We start from the raw sequence: 17,362 nt of genomic DNA on the forward strand, positions 1-17,362 counted from the left end.
TGATGATTACGAGATGATGATGATCGTCAACTATAACAGGTGCCCACTACGGCAGATACGCCAAGAATCGGACGGTTTCGAATATGATGGTATCGGCCGTGTACATCTTACTGAAAATAAAGTGAATGTTCGACTAGAAGCATACTTAGAAAAGTGTATTGCGAGGGGAAAATTGTCACATTTTTTTTTTAGTGGAGTGTTATTTTGTTTTCGGAATCGTACGGCTATACTAACTCAGTTATCGACCATAATGAGGGAAAAAACATTGCAGTGGAGCCTTTACCCACACTTGTGAGAAGCGCTCTCCAATTCGATCACATTTTGTTCTGACGGGGCCGGTGATGATAATGGGCAAGATGGGTAGCTTACGATTTCCTTCTAATACTGCGAAGTTAACGACAAATCGTAGGCCAAGCAAACACAAACCTAGGCGCTAGAGAAACCAGGACACCGAACCCAGCGGCCTGGCAGCAGCGGGAATCGTCCCCAGCGCTCAATGGAGGGGCTGACGGGAACAAAGGCGGCCGGCCACAGCGCCACGCCATAGAAACGTCGCCCAGGGGGGAGAAATGCCGGCGGCATCGGAGCGGATCGGCGCTTGTTCTGCAAACAAAGTTGGTCCCCGTTCGGGACACGGCGCGAGACTCCCGTAACGTCCCTCGTAGCCGGCGTGCGCCGGAGAACATCACATGTTGAATAGGGAAAAGGGGAAGCGGCGAGGGCGCCGGCGCGGATAGGGAGAGAGCCCCCGACGATGCAAAAAGACGCAAAGCGATCATCCGTGACGCGTGCAGATTCTCCCCACTGCGCACGCGCAGAGCGCCGCCCCCTCGCCCGCAGGGCCGCGGTGGCAGCACCGGCGGCGGGATCGCGCTCCCTCTTGCTGGCAACCATGGGGTAGTTGTTGCGCTCGCGACCCGTCGGCTGGCCGGGGGAAAATGAAGAGCGAAAGTTGGTAGTCGGCGAGCGCGGCTCCCAACGAGGAAGAAAACGAAGCGACCGATCGCGCTCTGGCTGGATAAGGAACGACCAAGATGCCACGCTCCTTTCTGGTCAAGAAAGTCAAGTACCCGGTGTCCAACCACCATGCCAGCGGGCCCCGTTGGTACCGGCAGCCGTCCAGCCCAACGGAGGCGGCGCCGGTGCCGAGCCCGCAGCCCAGTTCGCCCAGCCGCGGCGGCGCCGTCGCCTTGCCGGCCTACGGTGAGTCGTGCCGCTCGTGTGCGCGCCGCGGCGCTAAAGCCACGGCGCCACAAGTGCACGGGCCCGCCCTGGGTCGCGTGTCCGGGCCGAATTATGCCCCGCTCGCTCGATAGGCGCCCCCGCTGCACGTAGACGCGCCGCAGGAATAGGCGCAACAGGTCCACGGTTCCTCGCGACACTGGCAGCCGCGATCAGCTGATATGGTCTCGCGCGTACACTGCCGCACCACGCGCTCTGGCCAAGCGCTGGGCCGCCGAACGGTTTTCGGTCACTGCCCCATTTGAAGAACAGCTAGCTGCCTCTTGTCATCTGTACTGTGCAGCGGTAACAATAACTTCGTGTGGGACCGAAGCTATCGCCACCTCGCGGGGTCTGCGTATAACCTTGGTACTCCAAAGATGTAGACAGTGCGAAGACCAGTCCTTGACCCTTTCTACAGAGCTTTGCAGCACTAGAAGTGGGAAACAAAACTGACTACACGCCTTCTCGACAGCTTCCAACGCACAATGGCGTGGGGCATGTACTATTTTTCGGTTATGCTGTTACCGTAGCCATTCGCTGGCACCCGGTCAGCAAGACAGTTTCAAGACTTACAGAAAATTAGCTACGACGTACACAACGTATCCAAAGCCGCCGTTATGTGAGACTCCTCCGTGCGTCGGGACGCTGAGGCAGCCTTATTAACGAATTTAATGCGTAATCATCGTTAGGAGCTTAAATATGCAGCAGCCCCACTTTTTCAGTGAGGAGTGTAGCTTCACGATGTATCTCCTACCATCTTGCTTCTTTTCCAAACCCTTTTTTCTGTGTGTTGCTCTGCACCAGGAACGATTCCAGCGTCATGCAGCCGCGAGGTAAGAGTCTGTGACCTTATGTGTTACCGATTGTGTTTTCTATGTATGGCGTCCATAGCGTCGGTTGTGTACACATATATGCCTCTTTGCGCGTTAGCCGTTTGCGACGAGAAAGATTGCTTTCTGGTCGAAAACGACTTGCACGAGCAAGAGTGCTGCTTAAGTTTCTCGAAGGGGTGAGGGGGGAGGGGTGTTAACATATTATCTTATACTCTGGAACCTCTCGAAACCCGTCGCAAATAACGGCTTAATGCAGATACTGTTAACGCAAGATGGAAGAGCCGGTTCTCCTTAGGGCACAGTCGTTTCTCCTTTTCGGGGGGGGGGGGGGGGGGGGGCTCTCATAACACCCTGTATTGCTAAAATGTTCACAGAAAATAATTCTGAATTCATCTGACAGAGAAAGTCAGCCTAAGTACGTGATGGTCTCTTGTACGTTGTTTCACAGTTCGTAGGAGTCACCGATAAAAAATAGTGGGAGCTCAAGGCTTCTAAACGAATAGAACCCTGAAATATATTCTACTCTGTGCGTTTTCCTTTGTTTCTTCCTCGGTTTTCAACAGGCTTATTTTCTTTCGAAACAATTTGATGATATAGGGAGTTCTATGGAACGAATGCCGGGGATGGCCAAAAAGCGCCTCGAAGCATTTTCAAAACAGCAGTCCTAAATCGTCAATAAAAGTGAAAAATATGCAGCGCAGTTTTATATAACGTCGAAGTTTCCCAGAGAAACATTCAATGAAGTGATGGGCAGCATAGCTCAAACCTGCATACTAAGCGTACACACGGATTTTGATTAAAGTACTGTTGTTGCGCGTCCTTCACAGTGATAGGAGTCGACCTCCACACACTCGGCCCAGAATCTCGCCTCGTATGTGTGGGGTGTATGGCGGAGGCGGCTTCACTGGGCGGTGCTCCTTTTGATAACGCACGTGCGAGAAATAGCCAATGTGGCCGCAGAATGTAATCACACTCGGCTTTCTTCCAGAGCATTTCGATCTTGCCTGAATACACCGGTGAATGAGCTGACTTTACCATAAACATTTCTTCGGTCTGAATGTCGACAAAGATGGCTGCCAAGAGAACTACTGGGCTCGGTGCCAACTTTTGTTTTCAGAATTGAGAATGTGACGCCGGACCTTGAGACGCGAAGAAGATACAGTGATGGTGTTACTTAGAGAAAAGATGTTGCATACGGCACCCTCACATGCAGCTGCCACGTGATAGCACGCCTGCTCTTCATTGAACATGCATCACCATCATGTTGAAAGATACTTCGTTGGGCGGGAATACTTACTTGCAAACAGTTTTTTTTTTACGCACTTACTGTTAACCTTTCAAAGCACCAGCTATCGCTTACATTGCACGTTCTTGCACAAATACGCATACTCAGGCAAAGGACATAATAACACCATCGCATTCACAGCTTTGACTTGACCGCCAAAGGAATGTCTTCTCCTATCGCGTTCGACGACGTATTAGAGGGCATCTATGCACAACGACGCTTGCAGTCCTCAGCTAATGAAACGTGAAACGTGGACTGTCACGCTATGCCGTAACATAAACCTTGCAATATATTTAGGTCATGATCGAAAAAAAAACATTCCATTAGCGTACTGACATTCATATTAGTCGCCCTAAATTGCCACAGTGCTCAAAGACAGGACGAAGTAAGACACACGCACACAGTCAGAGCTGGGCGTGTGCATGTGTCTACTCATTCTTTGACCACTACAGTCTTATGACGGCGGACCAACAAGCCCGACATTCGATTCACTTGCCCTAAACTGGCCAGGACTGGAAATGTTCCCGGTACACTAATGCAAGACTGGTCATGTATTGAACGCATTGTAACAGCACTATTATTACTGTTACAGCAGTACATAATTTATAGCGGAGACTCGGAAGTCTATGGAAGCAATAACAGCATCTAAAATTTTGAATTCTCGAACTCGGAGTGCGAGTAATTGCGAAGCATTCAGCTATACGAGACGACCTACGCCCAGAATTTACGAATGACTAACAGTTCAAGAAATTAGAAGAAGAGTAGACGTGCCGTCCATGCAAAGCACGTGCTGTGTAACGAGTCTTCATTCATAAAACAGTGCGAAACTTTCTTAAGGGCGAAATACATGCCCCATATCTGCCCATATGGCAAAGTCTGCCCCATATGGCATAATGGAGAACTACGAAATAGGTTGATACCTTAACTGCAGAGATCATCTAAACGTATGTGATACACGTCCTGCTTATTTATTACGAGGGCGGAAAACATCTGCACCAGACTGTGCCTCTTCTACAGGTTGCGAATGCTTTACAGAGCTGCACGAACATTAACCGCAGCTAAGAAATGCAGGCTGTCCGAACATCTTTCTAATGTAGTTACTTAGCGCTTAAAAGAGCATAAAGTGTTATACCTATAGGAAACAAAGCTTCCAAATTTTCTCAAAGGCTGTTTTCGGCGTGAAACAACTCATGATCCACAATTTAAGCTTTCAACATTCCTTGCACTTATGTACCGGTCATTTTAAAGTATGTACCACCATTTATATCGAATTCAACTCTATGATTAGCATAAATATCTCAAGCCCAGACCAAGGAAGAAGCTACTTGGAACTCTAGTGCGGTTGAATGACGGAAAAGCCGTTTACTGACTGCGGCATAGGTCAAAGATCGCTGCGCACCTTCATGCGCACATCTCTCCTCTACGGCATCCATCACAGATGTTGCTTGGCGACGCACCACCCAACTAAGCCTGCTCGCGCTTGCAGTACTGTCTACAGGCCAACGTGTTTTGTTGATCAAGTCCTGGTAAATGGTGATGTATCAATACAGTTGTAGTCTATGTCTTCCTGCTTCACTTCTTCTTGATTTTTTTTATAGTATTAATACATTCGGAAACGCAGAAGAATTTTATAGTATTCTCCAGCAGTCAATTAATATCTCAGCAATCAACAAGTTGCACATAGCTCCTCTCGCTTTTCGCGCAGACGGTGGGACTAAGAACACAGCGGGAACGGCAATACCGGGGGCGCAGTAACGTTCCGGATGTAGCAGAAATATCGTGATAGCAGACAGGCGACATACGAGCCCTATTTTTCCAGTTCGAGCTCGCTACGCAGCAACACACGAGAGCACGAGCGTTCCAATGCTGATTCACGCCTAAGCGCCTTTTGCTCCGTGCGCTGAAGGCAGCGCCGTGCAACCTGGCGCATAAGCCGTTGTCACTCTACGTGCGCGGCAACGCGCGCAAAGCGAAGGCTGTCCTCTTCGCCAACCGCTTTGTACGAGTGTGTTCGCCCGACGCTTCGTGTAACGCACGAAGCAGCCCGGCGGCGGCAGCGGCGCTTGTCGCGCGCGCGGGCCATAGGAGCGTCGCGGGAAGCGTGGCCGGAAGCCTCGAGGCGGCCGACCATGGCAGCGGGGCCCGGGCGCTCGGCCATTAGGAAATGAAGCGCCGTACGTGACACAGCCTATCGAACAGCTTGGTCCAAAAGTCGCCGGCTCTCGCTGGCTTGGCAGAAAACACAGAGAAATGGCAGCGCAGGCGCACGCAGAAAAAAAAAAGAAAAAAGAGGGAAAAAACACGAAGGGGAGCAAAAAGGAAAAAAAAGGCGGGAGGGTCGCGATCTCTGTACGCGCAAAGAACCACGAAAAGGGGGAGGAGGACATCTGTTGTGCCCGTCGTCATTGGCCGCGGCCGATCACGTGAGCGGGGGCGTCACGTAGTTCTCGCAATAATTATCTGTTCAGCCACGAGCGCGCGCAATTAGAAGACTTCAATATATATACGAGCCATTTTGCCTCGCCTCGGCCCTCTCTCTCCCACCGCGTTTTCTTTCTTTCTTTTTTTTTCCCCGCCGTACGCTTTCTTTTGCTGGCTGCCCACGGCCGCTGGCCGCTGGGCACCGCGGCCAGCGTACGCGGCCGCTTCATTACGGCGCCAGACTGACGGTGCTCGTGGCCCGTCTGTTAGGCCGGAAACGCTAATTGCGTATACACTAGAACGGCTTTCCGAATTAGTGCCACCGTTGGTTCATGCCCGCGGACCCTGCTCCTGTGTCATGAAGCGTCACCGCACTATATATGTATACGCTGCTGCCCGCACCCCTTTTACGCCCCGTGTTTCTTTTTGTCCTCCCCGCTGGAACAACAGTCGACACTAACCCGCTCGACAACAGCTGAGCGCGCGCGCAACTCGTGAGCTTGCGTTGCCGCGTTATGCACACTCGCGGGGGACGTCGACACGGCAAACAACGATGTCCGCCAGGGACGCTGTGTTTTACCGCGTGTTCCCACTGGGGGGGCATTGTTTGTGCTGAATGAAAGAGCGATCGCGTAGGGTTGAAGTTAGGCATTAGGACACGAGAGGCAGGCACCAAAGCGATCCGAACTTCCGGAGACAAGCTAACTACAAATTTTGGAAACATATACATGCATTGCGAGCTGCACCAGAAATAGCAGCACCAGTTACTCGGCCAAGCTTGTAGGTAGCTGCTTACCCACTGCGAAGGACCAGGCGTAACCAGTTGATTAACCGGACACCGTCTGCCTCAACCAGTGAATCACTCCGATATCAAGCTTAAGCTCCAGACCGACTGTAATCGCCCCGTTGAAGGCCTGAGAAACACTAAACTAAGGTGACTGAGCAACTGCGTAACAAATATGTTCATTTAAGAAACAGCTCGATTATTTGACTGCTTGAAGTCGAAATTCTAATATATATATATATATATATATATATATATATATATATATATATATATATATATATACAGGGTCCCGCCTTCCAGTGCGAAGTGCTAGTGAAATATGTACAAAAGGGGGGGGGGGGCAGTTAAGGGACACAGTTACGGATACTGTAACCGCGACGCTAGCCATCCCCGAGGTTGCTGATGTTGGATCCCGGAAGAGTGGTTCTGCGGACAGCTCGGTCGTGTTGCTACCCGTCTAAAACGGATAAGAATGATGCAATATATATGATGCGTAAAATATACGGTACTAATGTGCTTAAATATATGAAAGTTCTGCAAAATTCCTACTTACAAGTCAGCGGTGTTTCAGAGCCGTATATGATAGATCTTATTTTTCTACGTTAGATGACCCAATAGATGCAGTTTAGAGAACTGTGATATACATATGTTTGTATTGCTCTATTACAGAGCCGTGAACTTCGCTTTTTGTGCGTGTGTGTGATTTTGGAAATTTTTCTCAAGACATGTTGGTGTAAAGTAAAACATTATGCTCCTGACAGTGGGAGATTAGATTTTTCTTTCTTTTTTTTTCAATACAGCGAGCTTCGCCAAAATTGTTGAATGTAAGTAAAAAAATATAATTTATCCGTTCCCATGTGTTTAGAAAACAGCTGATGAAATAAAGATTTCTCTTAAGAAAAAGCCATAATAAGCAAACCAACTTCCATCGCGTGATGCAGAAAAAGAAAAAAAAAATATGCAGACGTGTCTTATGATCTCTGCAGGCACGAAAAAATAAAAAGAAACATCACAACAATTTAGCAGGAACTTTTACGTGTCTTCCTGTCTCCCACGCCCGCCTGTTTGTTGTCACGGCAAGTTTATTCTTTTATTCTAAATTATCGACGCTAATGAAAAGCTCAATACCAACGCTTCCGCACGCAAGCAGTGAAAGTATTAAACTGAAGAAGAGAAGGCAGCCCGAACGATTCAAAAACCTGTTCGCAAGAAATTAGCCACTGAGCTCTAGCTTGTGCGTAATATGGTAAATGCCGCGAACACTACTCGACTATTTTTGTCTGTTGTGTGGCGCAGGCATGATTGAATGTGGAGTCATCGATAAGCGAGGAACGAGAAAGAGCCTGTCGACGTAAAAAAAAAAAAGAAGAAAGAGAAATATCGACGTTACTTTTTTCCCTGGTCGCGAACTATTTTAGGTCTAGAAAGAGAATAAAGGGATAGGACGATAGCATAAGCTCAGGCAATGACGCGCTTTTTGTTTTCCCCGCTTTTCTAAGGAAAGCGATGAAACAAAGAGCACTACAGGCGATCATCCATCACAAACGGCAGGTGAGGAGAGAAAGCCTACCTTGTTTGTTGCAATGTTCACAATCGCTTGAAAGACAGCACGCGAACGCCTTCTCGTGTTTAACATAACTTGCGCGTGGTCTCTCTCTGCTTTTCTTCCCCCCTGTGTGTACGTTGCAACGCTTCCGTTCCGCCTCATTCCGTTCTGCTGAGGGGAATGCTTCATCGGCGTCGTACGAAAAGGCTAGATTGCGTGCGCTCTTGTTGACACGGGCGTCCCCACCTCGGTTACGCTTATTTCGGCGCACCTGTGGGCAGGCGTATTTGCACTGCAAGTTGCGCGAACGCCCATGAATGATGTTGACGGAAAGCCATACTCGACAACTGCATTAGTGAAGAACGTACAGAAGTCGTCCTGCGGCGCTCAATGACGTCGCGCGACAGTTTTGTAGGAAAAGGGACGTGTAAGACCGCAGCATGGCTTTTGAGTATCTTATAGCAGTCGGCCCTGTTTCCACTGTCACTTTGTTTCCGCAAAGACTTTGGAGGTTATTATACATAAGGCCACTAGTCTTGCAAGCAGTCGAGTGTAGCATTCACGTTATATTGACGTACAGCAGCTGGTTGCTTTTCCCACGATTGCCGAGAGCAGGCTCCAACCCGAAGCTGTGGCGGGGAAAACAAAAATTGAAGTCCCGTGCACGTGCCCAGATCATGTGATACTCGCATGCGATACTGAATGCGACAACAGAAAATGACCCTTGGTTCTCCCATTAGATCAATCTATCTGCCGATTACATTAGTGTAATTACACATATCACGCGTTCGTGGAATTCTTTTGCTGCGACTTGTCTTGCCTTCAGAATGCCCACTAACGCCTTTCTCGCGACAATCCCGATACATCCATGGTTGACGAACACGCCATAATGAGTGAGCACTAGCATAGGTCCCTTATTTCCGACCCTGCGCCAAGAAAGTGAAGCTTGTAAATTCAACGTAATACACAAACTATGGCGTGCACATGATGGGTGAAGCGATAATGGTTGCTTATATTGTGAACGAATATCAGCGAACACATTTCTCACTCGTGGACGTTGAAAGGGCTAGCTTCAGCAGCGATTTAAGCAAGCCAGGAGAACAAGGATGTGCGTTGTTTTTAGTTCAGTGTAGTGCTTCTACTTCGACAAAAACGAAAATGAGCCTTATTGCTCTTTAACCCGCGATTTTCGTGAAATAAGGATAGGCTGTCGATAAAGAAATAAGAAAGTTGTAGCAAGTATGGCTCCGTCTTAAATGTAGTCACACTGGTATCGTGATACTAATGAGTGAGTGAACCTAGCGGGCACAATATTGAGGGAATGCAGCAGCGTTTTATATCGAAGATATCCTACCCATTACAGAAGATGAGTGCGTAGTCAAACTCATTGTTGGGTGATTTAAAATGTGCATACATGTATATACAAAAGGCTCTCGCTGGTGCAAAAGATTAGAATTGTATCTTTTAGGATGATTTTGGCTGTCCAAGCTGTAGATAGACGCAGGCTCATTACGCGTTCATGATTTATCCTAAAGGTAACCTGGGGCTAAATTTTCCCTATATTGACTATATATATATATATATATATATATATATATATATATATATATATATATATGTGTGTGTGTGTGTGTGTGTATCGTGCTAACCTAACGCGCTCAATGTGTGCGTGTGTGCGTGTTGTACATTAGCTTGATCACCGCTCAGTCTCTTTCGTACTTATGTATCCTTCTGTACCGTCTTATACGCAGGCACAAACAATAATCGCTGCGATCATTCAATCCATCGGTGCTTGAGCACTGATTAATTTTGTATACATGACGCAACAATCTGGTGCTGACTCCTAACTCCTGTCACACACGAGGAGGGCCAAGTCGACGCGAGAGACAAGGCCGACGTACATGGTATATGTATTTATATGTACTGAAATAACTGCATTAATGACGATGTAATGTTTCAGAATTACCTTGTATTTTTGCATTATTTGCACTATGTTCTTCGTTCCGTTGTCAGACCTTACTTTTTTTTTTCCAAACCCTCTATTTCTTTCATTCCATGTCGAAGTATTTCTTTCGCTTTTTTTAACGCGTGTACGTCGACCTTGTCGTGTTTCGCGTCGACTTTGAGTGATACTCTTCTTTTTACAGGCCAGGTGGGCCGGTTGCGGAGATAGAGCAGTCTGTGGTGCAATGTGGTTAATTTTCGACTATAATGACGCTCATTAAGCCTATATGCCGTTAATTTTGCCTACTTTGCCACTAATTCTCGCTTCTTGCCTTGTTGAAACCTACATTTTGATACCTTCTTTTGATTCGCTAAGATGCTCTGGAGGCTCGAAAGGGCCATTTTTTTTTAATTTTTACCACAAGGCCAGATAGATAACCTATGTTCCGACGTACTGCAAAAGAGCGTGAAGTTTCCAAAAGACTTTCCTTCAAAGCTCGCCTGCACATCGTAATATTGTGATGCGGGCAATTAACGGTGGTCCCTCTTTTGTCACCACTCTCGCAGCGGCCTCGGCGCGTGTCACGCTCATTACGACGGCGACGCTGCAGGCATGCCACACACACAGCGTCGTTTGTCATATCGTCGGCGGCGCCCTGCGTACAGCACAGTAAGCCGGATAGCGTCAATCAAATCCGCGTCGTCCTTCTCACGTACGAAGCGGGCCCCCCCCTCGCTACAGCGTGTGCCGCAGTTGCCGAGTCTCGCGGACGCCAAAATAACCGCTCCGGGATCGATCACACCGTGCGGCCACACTGGGCGTGCGGCCGCTTACGCAGGGATGGACGCGAAAAGAAAGCCGCAGTCGCCTCGCAAACGGCGATTCCCCTTCTGTCAACGGCGCTTCCCTCTGTGTCGGTGATATGGAGGGGCTGCGCCGCACGGCGTGAACGGCGGCGGCGCTCTTGTTTACGGCCGCGGGAGGCCACTAATGAGAAGCCCTGCCTCTAATTTTCTGCACAGCGTGGTCTGCACTGGCAATGGCGCTGCTTAGGTAGTCACTGCCCGTACCCGCACACGGCTACGTATTTGGCCGGGTGGGGGGAATACCGTGGCAGCTCATCGCTCTTGCTCTCCGTGTGCCGCCGGCCTCGACATGAGTCTAGCGTAGTTACGGTAATATCATGAGAAACTGTGTTGGGGATTTCTGTCAACGACACTTTTTGCAAATTCGTTTGCTGAACATTGCTCGGGATAGGAATTTCATTACTACAATTATATATATATATATATATATATATATATATATATATATATATATATATATATACCTATATATATATATATATATATATATATATATATATATATATATATATATATATATATATATATATACCTGGAAATATCCTCGTAGTCCGCGGTAATGCGTGTTTTACTGTGCCTTTTTGTCCCTGTCTTTCTTATTATATATATATATATATATATATATATATATATATATATATATAATAAGAAAGACAGGGACAAAAAGGCACAGTAAAACACGCATTACCGCGGACTACAAGGATATTTCCAGGTATGTTGTCAAAGGAAAGAGCCCAGTGCGAGCCAATAACTGCGCTTCTATGCCATTGTCTTTCCTTCGCTGCCTTTTCAATTCCCCCCCCCCCCCATCTCCCCCCTTTTACGTAATTATAAACCAACTCTCATGCATGCAGTATAGGAGGTGTCATGTGTTCAGGGCCGTTGCTTGAATTATTCCTATAAGATGCTTTCCGATATCTCTACGAAGGCTATATGCTCGCACTGCATCAGACGTACATATGCAAAATTTGTTTCTTTATGTTGTTTCAAATGATCACGGCTTGTAAAAGACGATTCGAAAGTTAATAAGCCTCCTAAGTATAGGTACCTACGAACCTAGGCTAATGTCATCAGTGAGTGGCTGTTTCAGAAATATTTGTCAGAAACTCTCCCGGCTGCAATTTTCGATGCCCTACGTGTCGCTTCTACTAGCTTCAACCAGTAATGTCATTCGCCCAACGCCCACATTGCAACTCGGTCGATTCGCGTGCAAGGGGATGATCGTGTCGTGGCCGCTCCTCTCTCGCTTTAATAACGGGCAGATGCGAGGCGTGCCTTTCACCAGAGAACAGAAAAAGGAAGCCAAGCGTCGCTACGCCGCGCTCGTGATCATCAGTGCACCTTTGTTTACCGTTGCCAGCAGAGCGTGGGTCCTCTGCGTGCGTGGCTATGGCTATGTGGCCGCGAAGAGAAGCCGACTTGTTGGACGCGGCACCTGCGGAGACGACTCCGCGCGGGCCCGTGCGGTGCGCTGCGTTCGGCGCTCGCCCGCACTGAGGCCCCCCACGTAATCCTTTAACAACAGCTAGCGTGACTTGTGCCTATAAATATTTCCCGAGATGTTTCCCCGAGTCACGCCAAGGTGACAAAGAGCCACGCCTGCACCGTAGCGCAGCAACGCTTCGCGAGGCTCTGCTGCAGCGTCGTTTCACCCGCAGACGAGGGCCACGCTTGAAAACGGTGCCGCGGCGAGGAAGGTACCATCACCGCCCCCCCCCTTCCCGCCCCCTGAATAGGAGGAGAGACAGGAGGGTTGGTACCTGGGCCCGAGATAGTGCGCCTCGCACGCCAGCCACTAAGCGCCCGCATTTGTTCGCGCTCGCGCTGGCCACGATAGGATCCCGCCGCGGAGCAGTCTCATTTGCAGAGTGATCGAAGGAACGCCGAGAAGCGGCCACGCGATCATTAGCCTTCGCGAAGGACTCGGTTTCAACGCGCCGTGTTGCTCCAGATCGCGGCTTCGATAAGTGCGCCCACCGCGCGCGAGCTGCTCATCTGCGAAGCCATCAGCGAGCCCTCGGCGACAGGCCATCTGTCGCCCGGGCCGCGCGCGCGCATTCTCGAAGGCGAACCAGCCGGGCCCGACGCTCCGGATTAAAGGGATTACGCACGCTCGTCGCGCACGCGAGCGTGTTGCTCACTGCGCAGCCGTTAGGTCACAGGTGCAATGGTCGAGTCCGCCGGGAAGGAGAGACGCGTGATCTGCCAGGCTTTAAAGCGTTCGCCACTCGGAACCGCCGGTCCGCTTTTTTTTTGCCTGACGAATGGAGACATTGGTCGGACCGCGTGAGAGGCAGTGTAAGCTGGGAGTATACTTTGCATCGCTGCGTGGCGCATAGGCAGCTGAGTCGGGGCAGCGCACATCTGCTGGTCTTGTTTGTTGGTACGGAAATGTTCCCGCTTAAGATGGTAAATGTCAATGCACTTTCACGATTACGAGGAGCGACCAATGCAAGTACTGACAAAACCAAATCGCGATGAACTCACTTCGGCGCTCAAGCTTTACTCCTTTGATCCGCTCCATTTTTTCCAAATACGCAAGATGCGCGGTGACGCATGATTCGAACGAACTTCACGAATCAAGACGAACTAGCTTTTCAGATACTACTTCATTTACTGTGTAGGTTTCCTTTGTGTCCTAATAGAAGCAGTACGCACTAAATATAAAATTATATATTGATCTGTAATCCTTGTCACAAACGCTCTCTAAATTTTATAACCCGACAAAAGCATCAGTTTATTTTACTGCAGCCAGCAAAGTGCACAAAAAATGTCGCGGAAACATATCGATTGAACCCACCAAGGTGTTTATTCCATGTATGCTCTATGGGTGAAGGGTGTGGTGGGGAAAAATAAGCGGAAGAAAGAAATAATATAGCTGCCGGTATAGGTTGTTCAATGGACTACAATCGCGTTATTTTGTAACGCAATTCTGGGTGTTTCCATGTTCGAGGACGGAAATTTAACTTCGGTCTTTTGCTTGCATAGCCTCCACGTAACTGATCCGCATTAGTTTTGGCCGCAGTTAACACCGGTGTGCATCCGTCGCATTTGATCAACAGTTATGACGGTGGGACGCTGGGCACCACATTGTGTGTCTGATGTTTGAGGAGCATATCCGTATATGTGAAACGCAACACCCCTGTGCCGAGATGTCAATGCAAACTTTTGAAATTTTCGTAACCTTATTACACAAATTAATTAATTAATTTGTAGTTTTATTAAGCAGAAGTTCATTCAGTGACGTCCGTTCCCCGTTTCTTTATGCCATGCATTGGCATCTCTCGTGAATTAGGTGTCACATGGCAGCTAATTCTGTCCTCAATCGGCACTGATGCGTGCATTCGGTCCTATAGAAACAGTTTGGCCTATAGTTTAACCAAGTAATGGGGACATCATTGGCGTTTCACTAAACGCTTAATATGCGTTTCGGACATGTTGCGTTACCGAACTAGAAAGGTGCGACATACATTCGAAAAATTCCGTATGTTTGCCGTGTTTTTTTTTTTTTTGTAAAGCATACGTACCGTTTCATCAACTCCCCGTTGGCTTTCCGTACGAGTAATGCGAAAAGTTTACGGCATAAGGGCTACGGAGATTTTTTATCTGCACATTTTTTAAGTTATTATTTTAGAATAGCGAGGGCTACCCTTATCGTTTTGCTGCGTGTCTGTACTTTGGAAGAAGAGAGGCAGCTGAATGCCCATTCACTTGGCACGTCCAACTATTATATCGGCAAGGTGGCGCGTATATAAGCAACCAGGCAGAAATTTGGGTTGCCCACAGCAGCGCCATAACGCACACACTATAGTGAGTGGAGGAAACAGTTGTCAGTAGCACATGCCGCAATTTTGCCTCAGCATGCGCTCTTAGCAGCGCGCATGGGCATGGACCAAGCTTGGCTGGACGCATCGGGAAAAAGCAAACGTTTATATAGGCGCGCATCTGTTGTCGTTCAATATGTCGTGCCATTTTCGTTGCCTCCCCAGGGCCTCCATACCGGAAGCTCTCAGCTTATTTTGGCTGCACACTCAAACCGCCGTAGCATACTCCATGCCAGCGCTGGTTCCGCATAGCGTTCCACAGTCTCCCCTCTACGGCATGTTCCCTCTGCTTTCTTCGCTAGCTGTTAGCACTAACAGTGTAGATATTTCGGCTTGTTGGTGCAACATTTTGCAGTTTTTTTTTTCTGTAGCGCAAATAGCACAAGGACGTAAAAGAGAAAACAGACACACACATAGTGCCTGTGTGTGTCTGCTTTCTACTCTACGTCCTTGTGCTATTTGCGCTACAGGAAAAGAAACTGCAAAATGGTAGCACTAAGCCTGCTGCCTTAATACCAGGGAATCGAGACACCCTGTAGTTAGCTCTAAATGTTGGGGGAAAATGCAGGAAACGAAAACGGAGGGTGCCGTAGAAGGAACGCGAAATGTGGGGACCTTCTCGCGGAACGCGTGCATTTTACGTGTGTTTTTGGCTCGTTGCCAGCAGTGGAATAAGGCGTGATCGGCACGTTGTGTAGAGCTCACGTGATTTGCCGGCGTATGTACAGGAACCGCGCCCAACGACTTCTATGTAGACGTGAGCGCACAATTTCAATGCCACCTACGCATTGCTCCACAAAGCTATTAACTGGCACTAACTCGTCAGGACTGTCTTATCAGACGAGTCGTCACTGCTATTTAACTCTATCTAACTTACTCTGAGGTATGTACACTGCAAACTAAAAGCGTCAACAACAGTTTAACGTATATATACGCGAAGCATTATTCATAAAAAAGATCAGCACCTAGACACATCTAGAAGCCAATGGTAAACAAGGAGGAGTATTCGTAAATACCATTGTTTGCTTCTGGGAATTATTTGGGACCGCGCGTTATTATACCTTTTTCAATTTTTTTTCCCGATCACTCTTTCCTTGCTGCGAAGCTCTCAAATACAATAAATATGTACAACACATAAGTTTTAGGTTAGCTGCAGACCATGGGTGCTTCCGGGAGTGCGGCTCTTGCGTCACTATCACACTCTATGTCCATTGCATAAGTATAGTATGAACCGAATACCAGGGAAGAAAGACAGCTTTGTTGCAAAAGCAGTAGTCTTTGCACTTTCATATCTATATATTGTGGTGCTAAAAGCCCAGAGTTTCCTGCAATAATTATTGTATGAAACTCTGGGACTAAAGGTCTGAACTGTTGGTTCACTTTGCTGGCTATTTTTGGAATAGGTGGCCGGATCAACAAATGGTCCAACTCCGATACCGCAAACCACAAGATTCCTTCCATAAACGAAATTCTTCTGTGTCATTTCACACGACTGCATTTACGGGAAAGACATCGACCTAGCGCAGTTCCCATCAGGAAAAAAAGTTAATCAGCACCGGTTGCCATATATGGTGGTGCAGTCCTGCTGCGAAACTCTCGTTTCTTCTGACGGTCGCTGGTATCGTGGCGCTGCGTACCAGCAGGAAGCGCATCGGAAAGTGCGCAGCTTTCCCGGCTGCAGCGGAATGTTGCGCCTTGGTGCGGCGGGCACGTGCAGGACGACGCGCAGCCGGCTGCGGCTATCGGCTCGCGTGGCGCGGGCACACGCATTGATTCGAAAGCGTCAAAGAAGCTGCGACCGAACCCTGCTTAGGCATCCGGGAAGCCACGCTCTCGTGTGCCTGCTGGACGAGCCGCGGCGGCAGCGGCTGCCGCTTTGTTCTCCCTCCTTTCCGCCGCTCTCGGTGGCAAATGCTTCCGGAAAACGATCGCACGGCCCGAGTACTCACAGATAACCCTGTGTTCGATCCGAAAGTCAATACGGCCCCAGCTTCTGCCGTAGCACGCCAGCCTCGATGCAATCCTAGCGGGGGCCGTCCAAATCCGCCGGATCCTGCTGCCACCATGGCGCGCCAGCCGGCTGGTCACGGGGCACAGACTAATCACGAGCCCGTGACCGGCCGAGTGGGTTCTCATACGCATTTGCGCCAACCTTGGATCAGCCAAACTGTCAGACGCACACACAGGGGCTTGATTCACGCCGTGCACAACGCTGCGATGATCTCGCGAGTTGAGCCGGCGTCAGAAGAGGGCGCAAGCGCCTTCTGGCCGACCGGTGCTGGTGCCGTGTGGCGAACTGCTTACCCGCTTCCAGACCGAAGCACAGTGTAGAACTATCATGAACGCAGGCCTTGTGGAAACGCAGGCCTTGTGGGTGTGTGGGTGTTTCTCTTGTATCCTGTCTACTAATGCCGACAAACTGCTGTTTAGTGCAAAAACATTGAGACAAGGATATAGAAAAATAACGGACACACATACCACATATGTGTCGGTCTTTTTCATGTCATTGTCCTGTCTAAAGGTTCTTGCGCCTATAAGACCAGTTTCTAAGTCGTACGAACACGACCATAGCTGAATACTTACTAAGTTTATCATGCCCGCTTGCGGAGTTTCTTGGGATAATGCGGCATA

General features: G+C 48.8%; 1 protein-coding gene across 2 annotated transcripts in view; it reads left to right on the top strand.

The window, feature by feature from the left end:
- Positions 1 to 933: 933 nt before the first annotated feature.
- LOC139056381 (transcriptional repressor scratch 2-like) overlaps positions 934 to 17,362 on the top strand; it is a 36,813-nt gene continuing 20,384 nt past the window's right edge. Inside the window, exons 1-2 of one of the 2 annotated variants that reach the window (XM_070534586.1) lie at positions 8,056 to 8,101; positions 10,608 to 10,710. In XM_070534586.1, the coding sequence (XP_070390687.1) occupies positions 8,057 to 8,101; positions 10,608 to 10,710 (148 nt within the window). In that variant the 5' untranslated portion in view covers position 8,056. Of the gene's footprint in view, positions 1,204 to 8,055; positions 8,102 to 10,607; positions 10,711 to 17,362 lie in introns of those variants that run through there. The other variant, XM_070534583.1, reaches the window with a different exon arrangement.

Source organism: Dermacentor albipictus, chromosome 1 (genome assembly GCF_038994185.2).
Source record: "Dermacentor albipictus isolate Rhodes 1998 colony chromosome 1, USDA_Dalb.pri_finalv2, whole genome shotgun sequence".
Lineage (NCBI taxonomy): Eukaryota > Metazoa > Arthropoda > Arachnida > Ixodida > Ixodidae > Dermacentor > Dermacentor albipictus.